The sequence below is a fragment of the Orbicella faveolata genome, unplaced genomic scaffold (genome assembly GCF_042242905.1).
Source record: "Orbicella faveolata isolate gen_17 unplaced genomic scaffold, um_ofav_v1 contig_1, whole genome shotgun sequence".
NCBI classification, from domain to species: domain Eukaryota; kingdom Metazoa; phylum Cnidaria; class Anthozoa; order Scleractinia; family Merulinidae; genus Orbicella; species Orbicella faveolata.
Window position 1 is genome coordinate 37,892,382 of NW_028301536.1, and position 13,298 is coordinate 37,905,679.

General features: G+C 38.3%; 2 protein-coding genes across 2 annotated transcripts; both read left to right on the forward strand.

Moving 5' to 3' along the window:
• The first annotated feature begins 3,558 nt into the window (after positions 1 to 3,558).
• LOC149118983 (uncharacterized) lies at positions 3,559 to 5,403 on the forward strand. Its single transcript, XM_089275426.1, has 3 exons — positions 3,559 to 3,659; positions 3,862 to 4,588; positions 5,116 to 5,403. The coding sequence occupies exons 1-2, from the start codon at positions 3,608 to 3,610 to the stop codon at positions 4,566 to 4,568; spliced, it is 759 nt and encodes a 252-aa protein (XP_089131552.1). The 5' UTR covers positions 3,559 to 3,607; the 3' UTR covers positions 4,569 to 4,588; positions 5,116 to 5,403.
• A 1,548-nt stretch (positions 5,404 to 6,951) lies between these two features.
• Positions 6,952 to 9,048, forward strand: LOC110050962 (lymphocyte antigen 6I-like). The gene is made up of 2 exons (XM_089275381.1): positions 6,952 to 7,261; positions 7,952 to 9,048. The coding sequence occupies exons 1-2, from the start codon at positions 7,141 to 7,143 to the stop codon at positions 8,305 to 8,307; spliced, it is 477 nt and encodes a 158-aa protein (XP_089131507.1). The 5' UTR covers positions 6,952 to 7,140; the 3' UTR covers positions 8,308 to 9,048.
• Positions 9,049 to 13,298: the final 4,250 nt, after the last annotated feature.

Below are 13,298 nucleotides of genomic sequence, written 5' to 3' on the forward strand. Positions count from 1 at the left end.
TGCCCTGCTAATTCGTTACGAGGTTCCCATTAATGTAGCAAATTCGTTTCTGTATTGCCGATCCATTTTCACTATCATCGCACAAAGATTAATCTAAATTTCATCCGTCTCTTCGAGTCCGTTTTCCCGATCTGGGCGTAATTTGACGGGGCAAGTCGCATGGACTCTCTCCTTTCTTTCTGTGTTTTGTTCTTGCGGAAGACACAATCATGAAACATCTTAATCAGCTACATACCATAATTCACCAGCAATCAAGATGACGGCTTGCGGTAAAGGACAAAAAGATCCAAACACATGTACATACAGAGATTGGATCTGCCACTGAGAATAATCATATAACTTATTCAATGAGTGTATCGATACATCGTAAAGTATCTTTACGGAGGCAATTGTAGTCCCCGGAGAAAAGAGAGAGAGAGTACGCAAGGTCGTAGTGTAATCTAGCCCTTTACAAGCTCTTTTAATTAAGCTAAGCATTCTGTTGGCCTTAGATACAACGTAATCTATGTGTGGGTTCCATGATAAGTGTTGATTAGTAATAATCCCTAAGTCTTTAAACTCTTTAACCTCTTCCAGTCCAGAATTTTTTTAGGAAAAAACTAAAAGTGAGTGGTTGAGTCTTCTTAGAAATTTTCTTAATTTTGCATTTCTTGACATTAAAGTTCATGAAATTCCGAACACTCCACTTATACAAATTATCCAGGTCTTGTTGAAACAAATCAAGATCGCAAACCGTGTCAATGATTCTGGAACATACTGCCAAATCGCCAGAAATAATATGTTGCACTTTTTTTTTCACTTGCACAGTAATTTACTCTGTAATTTATAATTTGACATGACGAAATTATTTGTATTGTTTTTGGCGAAAAATTGAAATTTCAGTTTTAACTGGTATTTGCAGAACGAAAAAAAAAATTTGATTGATTGACGTTTACTCTTTTTTGAAGGCAAATATCAGCGGAAATATGCTTCAAGAACGTGCCGCCATTTTGGATTGTATTGTATAGCTGTTGACTCTGGAGCAAGTTGACTACTGACTGTTCCGAACTGAAAGTTACTTTTGTTGTTTGCATTTTGCAATTGAGATTTATTGGACGTGTGGCCACTGGGTCCTAGTCTTGCAGGGACTGGGACCACCGGCAGGGACTGGGACCACCACACCCCCACCCCCACGTTGACGAAATTTTCTGAAAGGCTAGAAAGGAGGGTCGAAATTTTCTGAAGGGTATAAGGAGTAAATCGAACATTTCCGAAGGTCACGAGGACGCTTTTGAGATTTTCTGAGGGTCAGTATTGCGAAGATCTAAAATTTCTAGACAGTCACAAGGTCACCGTCCTCGCATTTTCTTCTGAGGGGTCTTGAAAAATTCGTGTCGGCACCTTGATCTTTTTCTTAGAGGGTTGGCAGTGGATATTGAATGGAATGACCCTGTAATACTTCTGTCGAGGAAATGTTATGTGGAATAAATCGTTGGAAAACATGGTCCTACGAGTACGTGGATAGATTTGGAGAAACATTTTGGAAGATTACTCGAAGATACGAGTAATCTCCGAGTTGGGCGAAAAAAGGAGCAAGATTTTGAGAACAAAAGCCTTGTTTTCGAACACCCTTGGCAGGTTAACTTTTGAGATACAAAACTGTTTCTGCATATAAAAATTTAATTCTATCATAGAAGTACATTTAATGAAAAATACGAAATCTTCAAACGCTCCGTATAGAGTCTAAGCGTATTAAAATAGATGAATTCATGTCGTTTAATTGTGTGCATGCCGCTACGGGAAATTTTGGTATACAGTAATAAGAACAATAGAGTGTTTCTGTCTCGGGCCTATGGGTTGGCAGTTGTCGCCAAAAATTTTATGTTTCAAAAACTACATATTAGTCCTCGAACTTCGATCCGGGTTATAACATTTCATAGCTTTCTATGAAAAAATTCTGAAGTCACCCTATTATCGTAACAATGTAGTGCTTCAGTTTCTGTCGACGGCCTGTAGTGAATCTATAGTTTCTCGCCGAAAAGTTTTCAATAAGTGTGAACGAGACTCAAACAGGGCGCCCCGTAGACAAAGGAAATTCACGTTTGAACTTTTCTCTGTCCTTATCCAAAACATTGGATGAAAAGTCAATACATACGATTGTATGTAAAAAGACGAAAAAATAAAATAGATGCGAGGTGTCGACGATTGTGTAATGGCGAAGACGAACTTTCGATTGAAAAAAATATATAAGGATTTTAAAATCGTGTGCATATCCTTGAAACTGTGTATGCCAATGGTTAAGTTAAACGGGTAAAACCGTAATTATGGTGCTGAGCATTGCGTAATTGTATGCACTGCTTATACAAGAAAAAAGAAACGCATAGCTTGCTCTCTGATTAGTGTTCTTTTGATGACCATACGAAAAGAAAAAGCTTTCCCTCTGTTAACCCCTATTACCCGCTGATAATCTCATTACATAAGGATAAAAATTAATCTGAGTCAATGCGTTGTGCCTACTATACACAGTAAAATACAAGAAAGTTTCTTTTCTTATAATTCGGTATTATTCTTATCTATACCATATTCAAACTAAACGTAATAAGTATACACATAGACCGCGGATTTTAAAGGACAACGAAAGGTTGAAATTTAACCACTGAAAATAATAATAACTAATAAGGATTTTTCGAAAACAGCAAGAAAAAGAGAAGTTTTTTTTTTTCTCGTGCAGTCGAAGAAAACAGAAGGAAGCCGTGATCATTATTCGAGATGAAACGGCCCCCATTTTGAACTTCAGTTTCCTCCGGTTACTTACGTAACAGTAGCCTCCATTTTATGACGTTATCGTGCACGTGCCATATGAGGCTGGTCATGTTCCACTTTGCCACTTTGTGCAGTCCGCGGAAAAGTAAGGTAAATCTTTCGTATTAATAACTGTATTGAAAATGGAAAAACATGGAAAAGTGCATTGCGCAGTGACGTCACAACGTGGCGGCTGACATTCCTTTTATGGAGGTAACCGGTAGAAAAGAAGAAAAGAATAGAAATGTCTGGTAAATTGGTGTTCAGAGTGAACAAATTTTTACAATTTTTACAATATCGCCCGAGGCAAGTAATAGGTATAAAACACAAGATGAGTCAGGACTTTACTGAGATACTCACATGATCTGAAGAACAAAACAACAATTTTTTTTAATTCCTATTAAAGTCAAATCAGTAACTTTTTCAATCAACCAGTGCACGTAATATTTCTCTTTAAAGCAGTCCACTGAACAGTTGGTATGATATCAATTTTTTTTATCTTACTTTCCGACCAGTTTATGTGAAGGAATGCAGTCTTGCGGTGAAGCCAACATCATGATTACCATACTGATAGAGCCCACTGATTGATGATAGGCTTAGCTGGAGCACGCGGAAATGATATAGGACAATACAATATCTGCCCTCAGGTTATATTACCTAAGGGTCACTAAAAGCTGAACAAAGAGGTCCTTGGCATGCCTTGAAACCTATGACATTGACTGACCACAAAGTTAAGAGGTCATTCGTAAACGCGCGCCGCTACGTTTTCACGGGAGAGGTTTTGTGGTTCTGTTGTTGCACTTGCTCACTTTAGCGTTCGGCTACAATGAAACTTATTTACTTAGCCATAGCTGTACTATTTACCGTGGTAGAATCAGGTGAGAAACGATTGCCTTTTAGAACAGTTTTAGAACTGATAGACAACTTTCATTTTTTCCGTGTTTGTTAATTTGTTGATACTGTTGATAGACGACTTACGACCACTCTGAGAGCGTGGTCGATATTGCGCTGTGTTTAGGGTTTAAATCAAATTAAAAGTATATGTAGGATCGCTTATCATTGTTTACATTCTGGATGTAGGTTGTTGTCTTCAGTGCTACAGCTGTGTAAATCCCACTGGCCAGCTATATTCACCTGCTCAGTGCAACACAAGTCAAGTGAATTTCACATGTGTTGCTCCTAATGATACATGTCTTGACGTCCGTGCCAGGTTTTCGAATTACGCCGGGGACGAGGTGGAAACAGAGGTACAACTGAAAGCGTGTGGAACGAAAGAAGATTGCAAACGAGTAGGGAACAAAACGTGTACGAAAACAGGAGGGAAGTGTAGATATACTTGTTGCCAACACGATCTATGCAATAATGACAGCCTCGCTAGTAGTTTGGATGCTCTCAAATGTTACCATTGTGAAGGACCCGATGGAAGTATTAGTCACGCCTTTAATCATTCTACGCCCCTCAAGGTGTCCTACACCGCACGTCAGTGTGAAGCCGAACAAAGGGAAACCTACTGTCCCAGTGAATATAAGTGTGCCAGAGTCCAAAGAGTATTCCGATCGGATAACCATACTTCTTTCGAGGTGGAGAGTCGTTCATGCATTTCTGATGAAGAGCTTTACGCTCTCCAAAACGTTTGTGATCGTACTGAACACACACTAGGAAATGGAACGTCGCTGTGCTTGTTTGTTGCTTGCGACAGAGATTTGTGCAACTTGGCTTCTTGTGTTAACTTGGCGCCGTTCTTCATCGCTTTTTCAACCATGTTTGGTATGCTCAGTATGCGATGAGAAGTGGTTCCCACAAAAAGGTAGGTCCGCGAAATTAACCGGTTACTGAAATCTAAATTCGTTTGCAAAAGGCTGTCCAACTGTAGTGTAGTTGTAATTTACGGTGTCACTGAGGTGCTTTGAATTCACAGCATAAGCAGAAGTCCTTTTAAAAAAGCTCAATTTCAGACTGTAATAACCAGGTAGGTTTTTTGTTGCCAGCAGCCTTGATAGTTTGATGAACAAGTAAACAAACTGTCTACTTCAACATTACTTAAACTACAAACCTGTTAAATTCCTTTAGTTTTATTTCCTATGTAATAAAACGATTACAAGTGTAACAACCGAGTGTCTTTCTCTTGATGAATACCGTTTAATAACAAGAACACTTCGCCGACTACATCTGACAACGTGGCACTATAAGCGATGTATGCGCATGTGCAAAACTGAACTATACTGGAATTGTCGGAATGGTGTACTGGATATTACAACAAGTCATTGCTTTTCTTTTACTCTTTATGTTAACCGTTAGGCTAATATAATTGCATCATTTCCTCTCTGTTCGCAGGAACCGCTTGATGTGTGAAATTAATGTGGTGGGAAATATTACGAATGTGTGATGCAGCAAGCTGGCTCACAATGCAACTATGTTTTGCTTGCAAACAAGTGTTAGTTAGGCTTAGGAATATGATTTTATAAAGGGAAAAAAAACGTAAGTGAAAACAAAAAGTTGAACTTATAGTGGACCCAAACAAGGCATTAACTGCTGAGGGAGTGTGTTGTTTGTGTGTTGACCCTTGTCAGTTTAAGCTCAGTGTTTGCACTTATTAACAAGTTATATACGCTTTCAGTTGATTAAACTGTTTTATTAAATCCCTGACTTGAGTTGTTCTTGATTATAATAAACAATTTTTTGTAATATTGATGTCCAGAATAATCATAACTAAAGCAAAATCTTCGAGTCTAATTGGCTCACGGCACGCCGTATTTTTCACTAAACCTGAGTGGAGCGCGAAAGAGCGCAAAGGAGCTCGAGGAGCTTTAGGTGTTGAAAAGCAAAACTCTCCTAACGCTTTCTTTATATTTTCCTAAACAATTCAGAAATGGCTTTAACTCAGGGAGTGTTGTCACAGAGTTGATAGTTTGTTACTGAGATATTTTTCTAGTTATGATCAATTGGTAGCACGACGTCGTACCGTTCAATGACTTTTCATCCCATCATCTTTGCCCCGAAGCCAGATCTATCCGGGATGGTAACAGCTGTCATTAGGGTTGTTTATGTTGGCTTGGAAAGGGAAAGGGGGCGATGGAGCAGTAGAGGTAGTATATGAAGGTTGTGTCAAGTACGTTAAATAAAACTTAAAGAAAACATATATCTAGAAGCGAATAGAGAAGAATGGCCCAATTCTTGTCGCCAATAGGATCACATGTTATCGGTACGTGATTTGGCTGCTTATGTTTACTTCACCCTTATCTTTGCCGTAATTCGTTTGCAATGAGAAGATTCGCCGGTAAAGGTTCTTAAGTATATAATAAAATAATAAAAATAAATTAATATTTTAACAGGAGGCCTCCAATCACCTATAGGTGGTTTTCAGGAGGGTCCTCTAAAAAATAAAAGTTTAAAACATACATTAAATGTCCAAAATACAGAACTAATAAAAGCTAAAAACTAAGGTTAAAACTTAGGCTTAAATCTTAGGGAGAAACTTAGAGAACATTTGTAAACGAAACTCTCGTCCCTCGTCAGTAGCTCAATTAAGTGCTGTATATTGAATATTTTGGTGAAGAAGCAAGACTCTCTTCGTACAAAAATAATACTATAGGCTGACTCCGTATCAGTTCAACTCAACTAACATGTCACAATTTATAACTTTGGATCCTTCTAAATTAGCGAAATGAAATAAATTGTATACTAGCAGAAACAAGAATGCATGGAAAACAGTGCTGCCCTACAGAGAAATTAGAATAGCTAGAGACTGAGTAGAAGAAACGTTAACTAAGAAGAAAACAGTGGGGTTTTGCTTATGTTTGAGGATATCTCAACTGTCAACAAGCTACACACTTTAATAGCGCCTGGCAGTGACTTAACAATACTATTTCATTAGGGCATCACTAGCAAAGCATCCACAGCAAAAATTATTTTGAGTAACGGCCGGTCTAGCTAGCGCGTACAGCGAACAAGGCAAGAATGATTACTCGTTTGAGGGAGTTTCTCTTTCAAACATCCCAGAAATTTGTACAAACAGTTTGCTGAATTAAAAATCCATCCGTTTTTAATTACTTGTTTGAATAACGTGCGTGAAGCCTAGAGTTCAGGAGTCACACATTTTACGGTAAAGCGGCTTAGAACAAAACAGTCCTCAGCAGTTTCTAGAACAACGCTTTGACGTCACGGAGCTGAGAGAACACAATTCAAAAACATTTTTCTGTCACAATTTACCCCATGATTTGCAACACTATGGTCGAACTGACATAAAACCGTAATCAACTGAACATGGACGAAGAGAACGGAGTGTTGCCTTGATGGCCATGAGCCAGTCAACCTTCCATTCATTAGTTGTGCAGTTCTTGAAAGTTATATGACAGAGAGATGTCTAGTGATGTTTTATTTCAATCCATAATCTATCAGACAAATGCCATGGAATCAAACACCGCTTGGATTAGACTGTTTTATATTGTCTTTGTGATGGTTTTCTTAACGACACGCACAGGTCAGGGTTTTGCTTTATCGTACAGTATTTGTATACAGTGACTGCGCAGTCCACTGATAAAACCGGCATTGCAACTGTTTTAAGTAAGTACAGTCGATATCAGTTCTCTCTGACTGACATCTCCATAACACGGCCACCTTTTCAGTTCACTTCAATTCGTCCCAGAAAAACCATAATTCATAATTATATCTCTATAGCTCTATAGAAAGGAAACCTCCTTAATACAGAATCTCGGCTCTGTCCCCTTTGTGTTCCAGAAAGGGTTCAATTGTGTAGTGTGCATCGTTTGCATATTTTATATTGCCGCAAAGTGGTATTTTCACTGGGGTATTGGTCTAAAATGTTTGGCTACAGATTGTTATTGTTATTCAAGTTCAGTCGTTCAACCAAGGCTATGTAGCTATTCAAACGTTAAATGGTCAGTTCTTACACAGAAAGTTTGATTAAAGCCGTGGAAGCACGGTCACCGGCCCTACAACCAATACTTTATATTAAAATCCAGTTTCTCTCGTATTTGCTCTGTTATCAGTTGTTATTGTTGTGAAACACTACCTTAAGAAATTTATATTATCAATATAATTGCCCATCTACAAGCTAAATGTTTACCCTATATGTATTTGTTATTGGTGCTCCTCATGTTAACTCCAAAACATGACTGGATTAAGATCTCTAGTTTCTATTTTCTTGCAGCAAGCTGCCTCAAATGTTACGAATGCAAGGGACCAGATGACGGCCGACCATATCCAAAATCAATATGCGAAAACGAGCTAAGAGAAGTTACGTGCGCAAGCGATAACTACACATGTGGCACTTATCACCACAAGATCAAATCAGGAGCGTTGGTAAATGAAGTGGAGGCAAGATCGTGTGTAGCTGACTGTCGTGATGTTGAGTCATCGTGCAGAGGTATCATACTGGCGGGTGGAGAATGCACTTTCTCTTGTTGTGACGAAGATTTGTGTAACACTGGCACTAAGATAATATCTCAACTGCTCCTCACCGCTGGGGCATTCGTTTCTGCCGCTGTTTACTTGTATAAATTTTAATATGGTGAGTGGAGGGCAAACGAATGATTGTAAAAATGTCAGATATACTTCATCGTTTTTGTCAGCGTCTTAATTTACATTTGTCTAGTTTTTAATACTGCATGATAAGTCTGATAACGAACTTGTTTTGATACGCTTTGTGGTTCTTTGATTCTTATTACATCATCTCAAAAAGATCCGAATAAGAAACTTATTATTTTCTCTTATTTTCAGTATAGTTTCACCATTAGTTACATTGAACCAGCCAGACAAATATGTTAGAACAAATCGGCGGGTCTCGATAACTATGGTATCTCAGAGAGCACGTTAAACTTCAGTTATCATTTGAAGTATTGATTCCGTGACCCATATTGACTTGTTGCAGTTAGCAACGATAGTTGTCGTCTGGAAGCGCTATTAATGCTTAATACATTAAAAATTTTAATGCGTGTGACGCTTGGTTAACCAAGAAAATCTTGGTCACGAAACAGGTGTTTATGTATGTGTTAAGGGATACCGTTACAACCGTTTTGCTGTATTTTTGTTTGCAAGTCTAAAGGTGCAGATATCAAGTGAATTTGAAGGGAGTGCGGCTTGTAAGTAGATTTTAACAATTTCTCCAAGATTCAACGACGAAAATGGAAAATGTCTCCCAGACTTTTCGATTTCACAACCGAGTGCGTGTGTTAACTTATTATAACACTCTTTTATAGTTAGTGCGCTTATGTAGATATTTGTAATAAAGCTAGACGATTATGTTTAGGTTTCCGGCTAACAATATAGTCCGTTTAGGTTTGACTTTTAGAAGCTATTCTCATGAGTAGCGCCAATGTAAAAAAGCACTAACCGTGAATCGCTGGATTACCACTCGTTTATTGATCTCTGTACCAGTTGTCCTAACTACAGGCTATGTCAGAGATTTTGCGGTAATGAAAGGTTACAGTGAAATACATTCCGGTGCAGTTGACGGAAGGAATTCGTTGTCTAGCCAACTTCTTACCTGAGACTGTTCGTCAAAGTACGACTCAGTAGAGCTGCAACCTTTAAGCCTTGCTTTGCAACTGACTACAGGGGTATTTAATATAGCAACGGGAACGAGTCTTCTGTGTACATATCCACTACTACTGACTAAGACAAAGCAAATCTCTTGAAGTGGTCTGGATATTTTGAAAGGAAGTTGTGTTAATATCTGAGCTGTTACTAGCCCAACTGCAGCGGAATATGCCGGCAAGTACGGTAACGTAAACTAAACGTACAAGTTAACAAAACAAACGTTCAACTCTGACTACAATGACAAAAATCTTAAATAACGAATTTCACTTCGTAACACTTGTGTTGTTCCCAGTATGATCCAGGTCAGCGTGGTGTGACAGAAAAGCTATCTTTCTACTGATATACTACAGCAACTGAAAATTCAGTTTGACAATATAGTTAGACGCAGATATGTCACATGACTGACTACAAATAATTATATCATAACCATCGCCCAACTTAAAACAGAAATCAACCACTGCAGTACTTCAGGTGCGACCATGTCTCCCTTGTTACACAGCTCCGAGTTACAGCAAGCGAGTTGATAGTCCCAGCCGAACATTTCTGCGTGCTCGAACCTTTTCTGCAACTCATCGCAAAGCTTCTCGTTGGCACAGGCTCGCAATTCATGTTCCATCTTGCTGCCATCTTCCATTTTTCTGCTCTGGTGTGCTTTAACACATTTGTCAAAGTTAGGGTAACATGTGGTCTCCGTTTGATTTTTCTCGCATTGCTCAGGAGTAAAGGACTTTCCCTCGGCGATGGCTTGGTATGGACTGCAGAAGTAACATTTCAAACAAAAACCTGATAAATTAAAGACAAAAGTAGTTAAATGCGTATTTAAAATTTCTTCACAATGTAAGCATTATACATCTCACAAAAGATACAACATAGTGAATTATAAAATTCTAATGGAGTAAAACAGGATCTTGAATCTTCGTCTTATATCAAATCTTCGACAAGAGTGTATGAAGCCAGAGAATTAATCCACCACATCAGCCTTATATTCCTAAGATAGTCTCTAAATTTAGTTTTAGATCACCCTCGGTATTTAAACAATAGCCTCCATTTGGTGCGAAAATATCCACGGATATTTGTCCGCTGACGTTATCTGTTCGGCATTATCTGCACGGCGAACAGTGTGAGCCTTGAGGAACAGATAATGTCCAAGGACAAATATAGGAGCATATTTTCGCGCCATATGGAGCCTATTGTGTTTATTATCCTTCAAATATTTTTCACAATACGCGCATTTTTGAAAATTGAGGAATATCACTCGGATATTCTCCAGTTTTAGCTGGGGCATATCCAGTCACTTGACTTGTTTAGAACAATCGCGCGCAAGCGAAAATATTTGATAGATTATAACTATAAATAGCCACTCTTGTGACGTGAATGATCTCACATGGACAGCCTTAACGCCTTCACACCCGTTTTCATTTCCAAGATGCAATGCAGCACGCGTAGTAGCATTGTTCGTGGGAGAGCTGGGTACTCTTTCTGAAAATAACTTGGTAAGATGTACGTTGAGAATAAGGTCTATATGAGGGACAACCTCCCTCACCCTTCATCTTCTCTTAAAAGCTTCCAATCTTGCATGTCTATCATTCATGTTTCTACTATAGCTCGCCTTCCAAGTAAAAAGAATGTTTTAGAGTAACCATATCGCGAAAGAAATTATAGGAGAGACAGCCGGCGAGCCAAGCTGATATACGTTACTTCAGTAATGTTAAGAACGGCACACAATTTAAAACAAATCATACGCGCAGCGCAGTTCAATAGACAATGGTGTTAATTATTTTTCCTCTGGGTCAGTATTTCACAAACTCATTTTTTTTAAAGATAACCAAGTGACCCATAACGGCAATTTAATTCATTTTCTTAAGTTCCGTTTCAAACGAAAATTTTAATGACAGCCACTTTGTAAAATCTCCTTCCTGTGTCTTAACAAATCCGCAGGTGGTCTGAACTTTTCCGCTCGAAATGATGTTAACTCACTCGACTTAATTTGTACGAGCCAAAATGCACAGAAAAACCTAGAAAACAACTAGCGAGTTATCTCCTCGCGGCTACCAAACAAAGAAAAAAAAGTAAAAGCCAGTGTATAGTTCCTCAAAATATTAAATAGCGCAGCAAATGTTAGACGGATATCACTAATGCTGCAAGGGGCTAACCAATTCTTCTACTAATTAAAAACGGGTAAGTATACTGAGTTAAAAATGAAAAAATCAAAACAAAACAAAAATAAACGGCCCAGCTTAACAGCTAAATTTTTGCAAAGGCCACTGCTGCTAATGGTAGTGAACATTCCTTATTCCGCGAAAAAATTCTTACAATTTAATTGCCAAGGAAATGAGTTTTAACATGGCCGTGTTCACCTGGAGGAATTGTTCAAAATAAGTCAAATAAGCTGCAGTGTCAATATGGAATTCCTAAAATTTACAAACTTACCATCAGACATGACCGAAACACAGATGGTGAGAGCGAAAAATAACTTTTTCATGGTACTGTAAGCTCTAGAAGACGCTGTTAAGTTGACGAAATTTGACCTCGCAATATCCTGACGTCAATGATCGTTTTATTGACTCGTTACCCCCCCAAAAAAAACAAAAAACAAAAAACACCAATTCCGCTTCACATTTAATACCTAACCGGATATTGTAAATGATTCTATATGCTAATTTAGCCCTGTGGCAATACAAAATAGATCAAATAATTACAAAGTATTTTGGCACAGTTTAAATACCCCCTGCGGCCCCCCACCCCCCTCCAAAATAATAATAATAATAATAATAATAATAATAATAATAACAATAACAATAAAAATTAAATTAAAATGAATAAAAAAAATTGGTTTGATTTTACCTTTTAACTGTCACAAAATCGAAATGTATAAAACAAACTTATGTGACATTACATAGAACTTGGTAAAGGAATCATTTATAGTATGAACTACTCAAGTAACAACTATCTTCTGTAGACTATAATACGTGGTCGCTTTCCGGGCTTGCAAATAGTAATTGTATTTGACAGGTTATGTCGAATCCAGTTCTACGAGAAACTACATAGAGCAGACTGTTCTATATCATATACTCCAATTATTACACAAAGTCATCGCAGAAACATACGAATTTACACGGAATACAAAACGACTCTTTCATGTACAAGTGACAAATCGCGGAGGAGGGAAACAAGTACTCTTTGCCGTTTCGCGAGCGAAAAAAAAAAAATGTGATGCTCATGCAATCACTTCTATGGTGGATCATAGATGTTTCTTTTCGTCGCCACTGTTATCGGTATTCTTGCAACACCGCTGTAGCACTACAGGTGAGTCAGAAGGAAGTTGCCCTCTGCATACGGAAATAGGCTTTAAATTCATCCAAAGAATACGTAGGGATCGTCTGCTCAAAAAATCCCTGGATTCGATTCAAATTTCTCTTTGCAAATGTGGATGCTGCAGCCAAAAGAATCAAGTCGTCCTCTTCGTCTACAAAGAAATCATTTTCAATGTCGTCGTCTGCTAAAACGTCTAACAGCACAGCAAGTTCGGCCACATTCTTTGTTGTGTTCCAGGCTCCCGCACGGATATCTCCAAAGTGATCAATAGATACGGCTCAATCCGATCCATTTCCTTGGAGAGAAATACTGCAGTTCCATTTGTCCAAAAATTCCACGGGAAATTCCATTCAAATGGTAAGCGCTTAAGGTAAACTTTCGTCGCTTCAATTTCTGCCGGGTTAAGGTGGCCGAACAGTTTTCGAGCGCGCCTTTGCTGATACAATTCAGTGCGTGCACAGGGATTTCAAAAAAACAAACATGCTGTCAATAGAGCGATCAGTTTATTTACTCAACACCCGCAGTATCTGTGCTATTTTTCTCTATAATTGAACGCAGTGTATTGATGGCTTTAGACTTTTATCACAAGTGTATGTTAGAAAAGGTAAAGATGCAAAGAACTCAGCAATTCTCAGCTTTTTCTT

Excerpts from the sequence above, each read along its gene's own strand:
- LOC149118983 (XM_089275426.1), top strand. The coding sequence starts at position 3,608 with ATGAAACTTATTTACTTAGCCATAGCTGTACTATTTACCGTGGTAGAA. Across the intron at positions 3,660-3,861 it reads ATTTACCGTGGTAGAATCAG|GTTGTTGTCTTCAGTGCTAC; the intron begins GTGAGAAACGAT and ends TTCTGGATGTAG.
- LOC110050962 (XM_089275381.1), top strand. The coding sequence starts at position 7,141 with ATGTCTAGTGATGTTTTATTTCAATCCATAATCTATCAGACAAATGCC. Across the intron at positions 7,262-7,951 it reads TTTCTTAACGACACGCACAG|CAAGCTGCCTCAAATGTTAC; the intron begins GTCAGGGTTTTG and ends ATTTTCTTGCAG.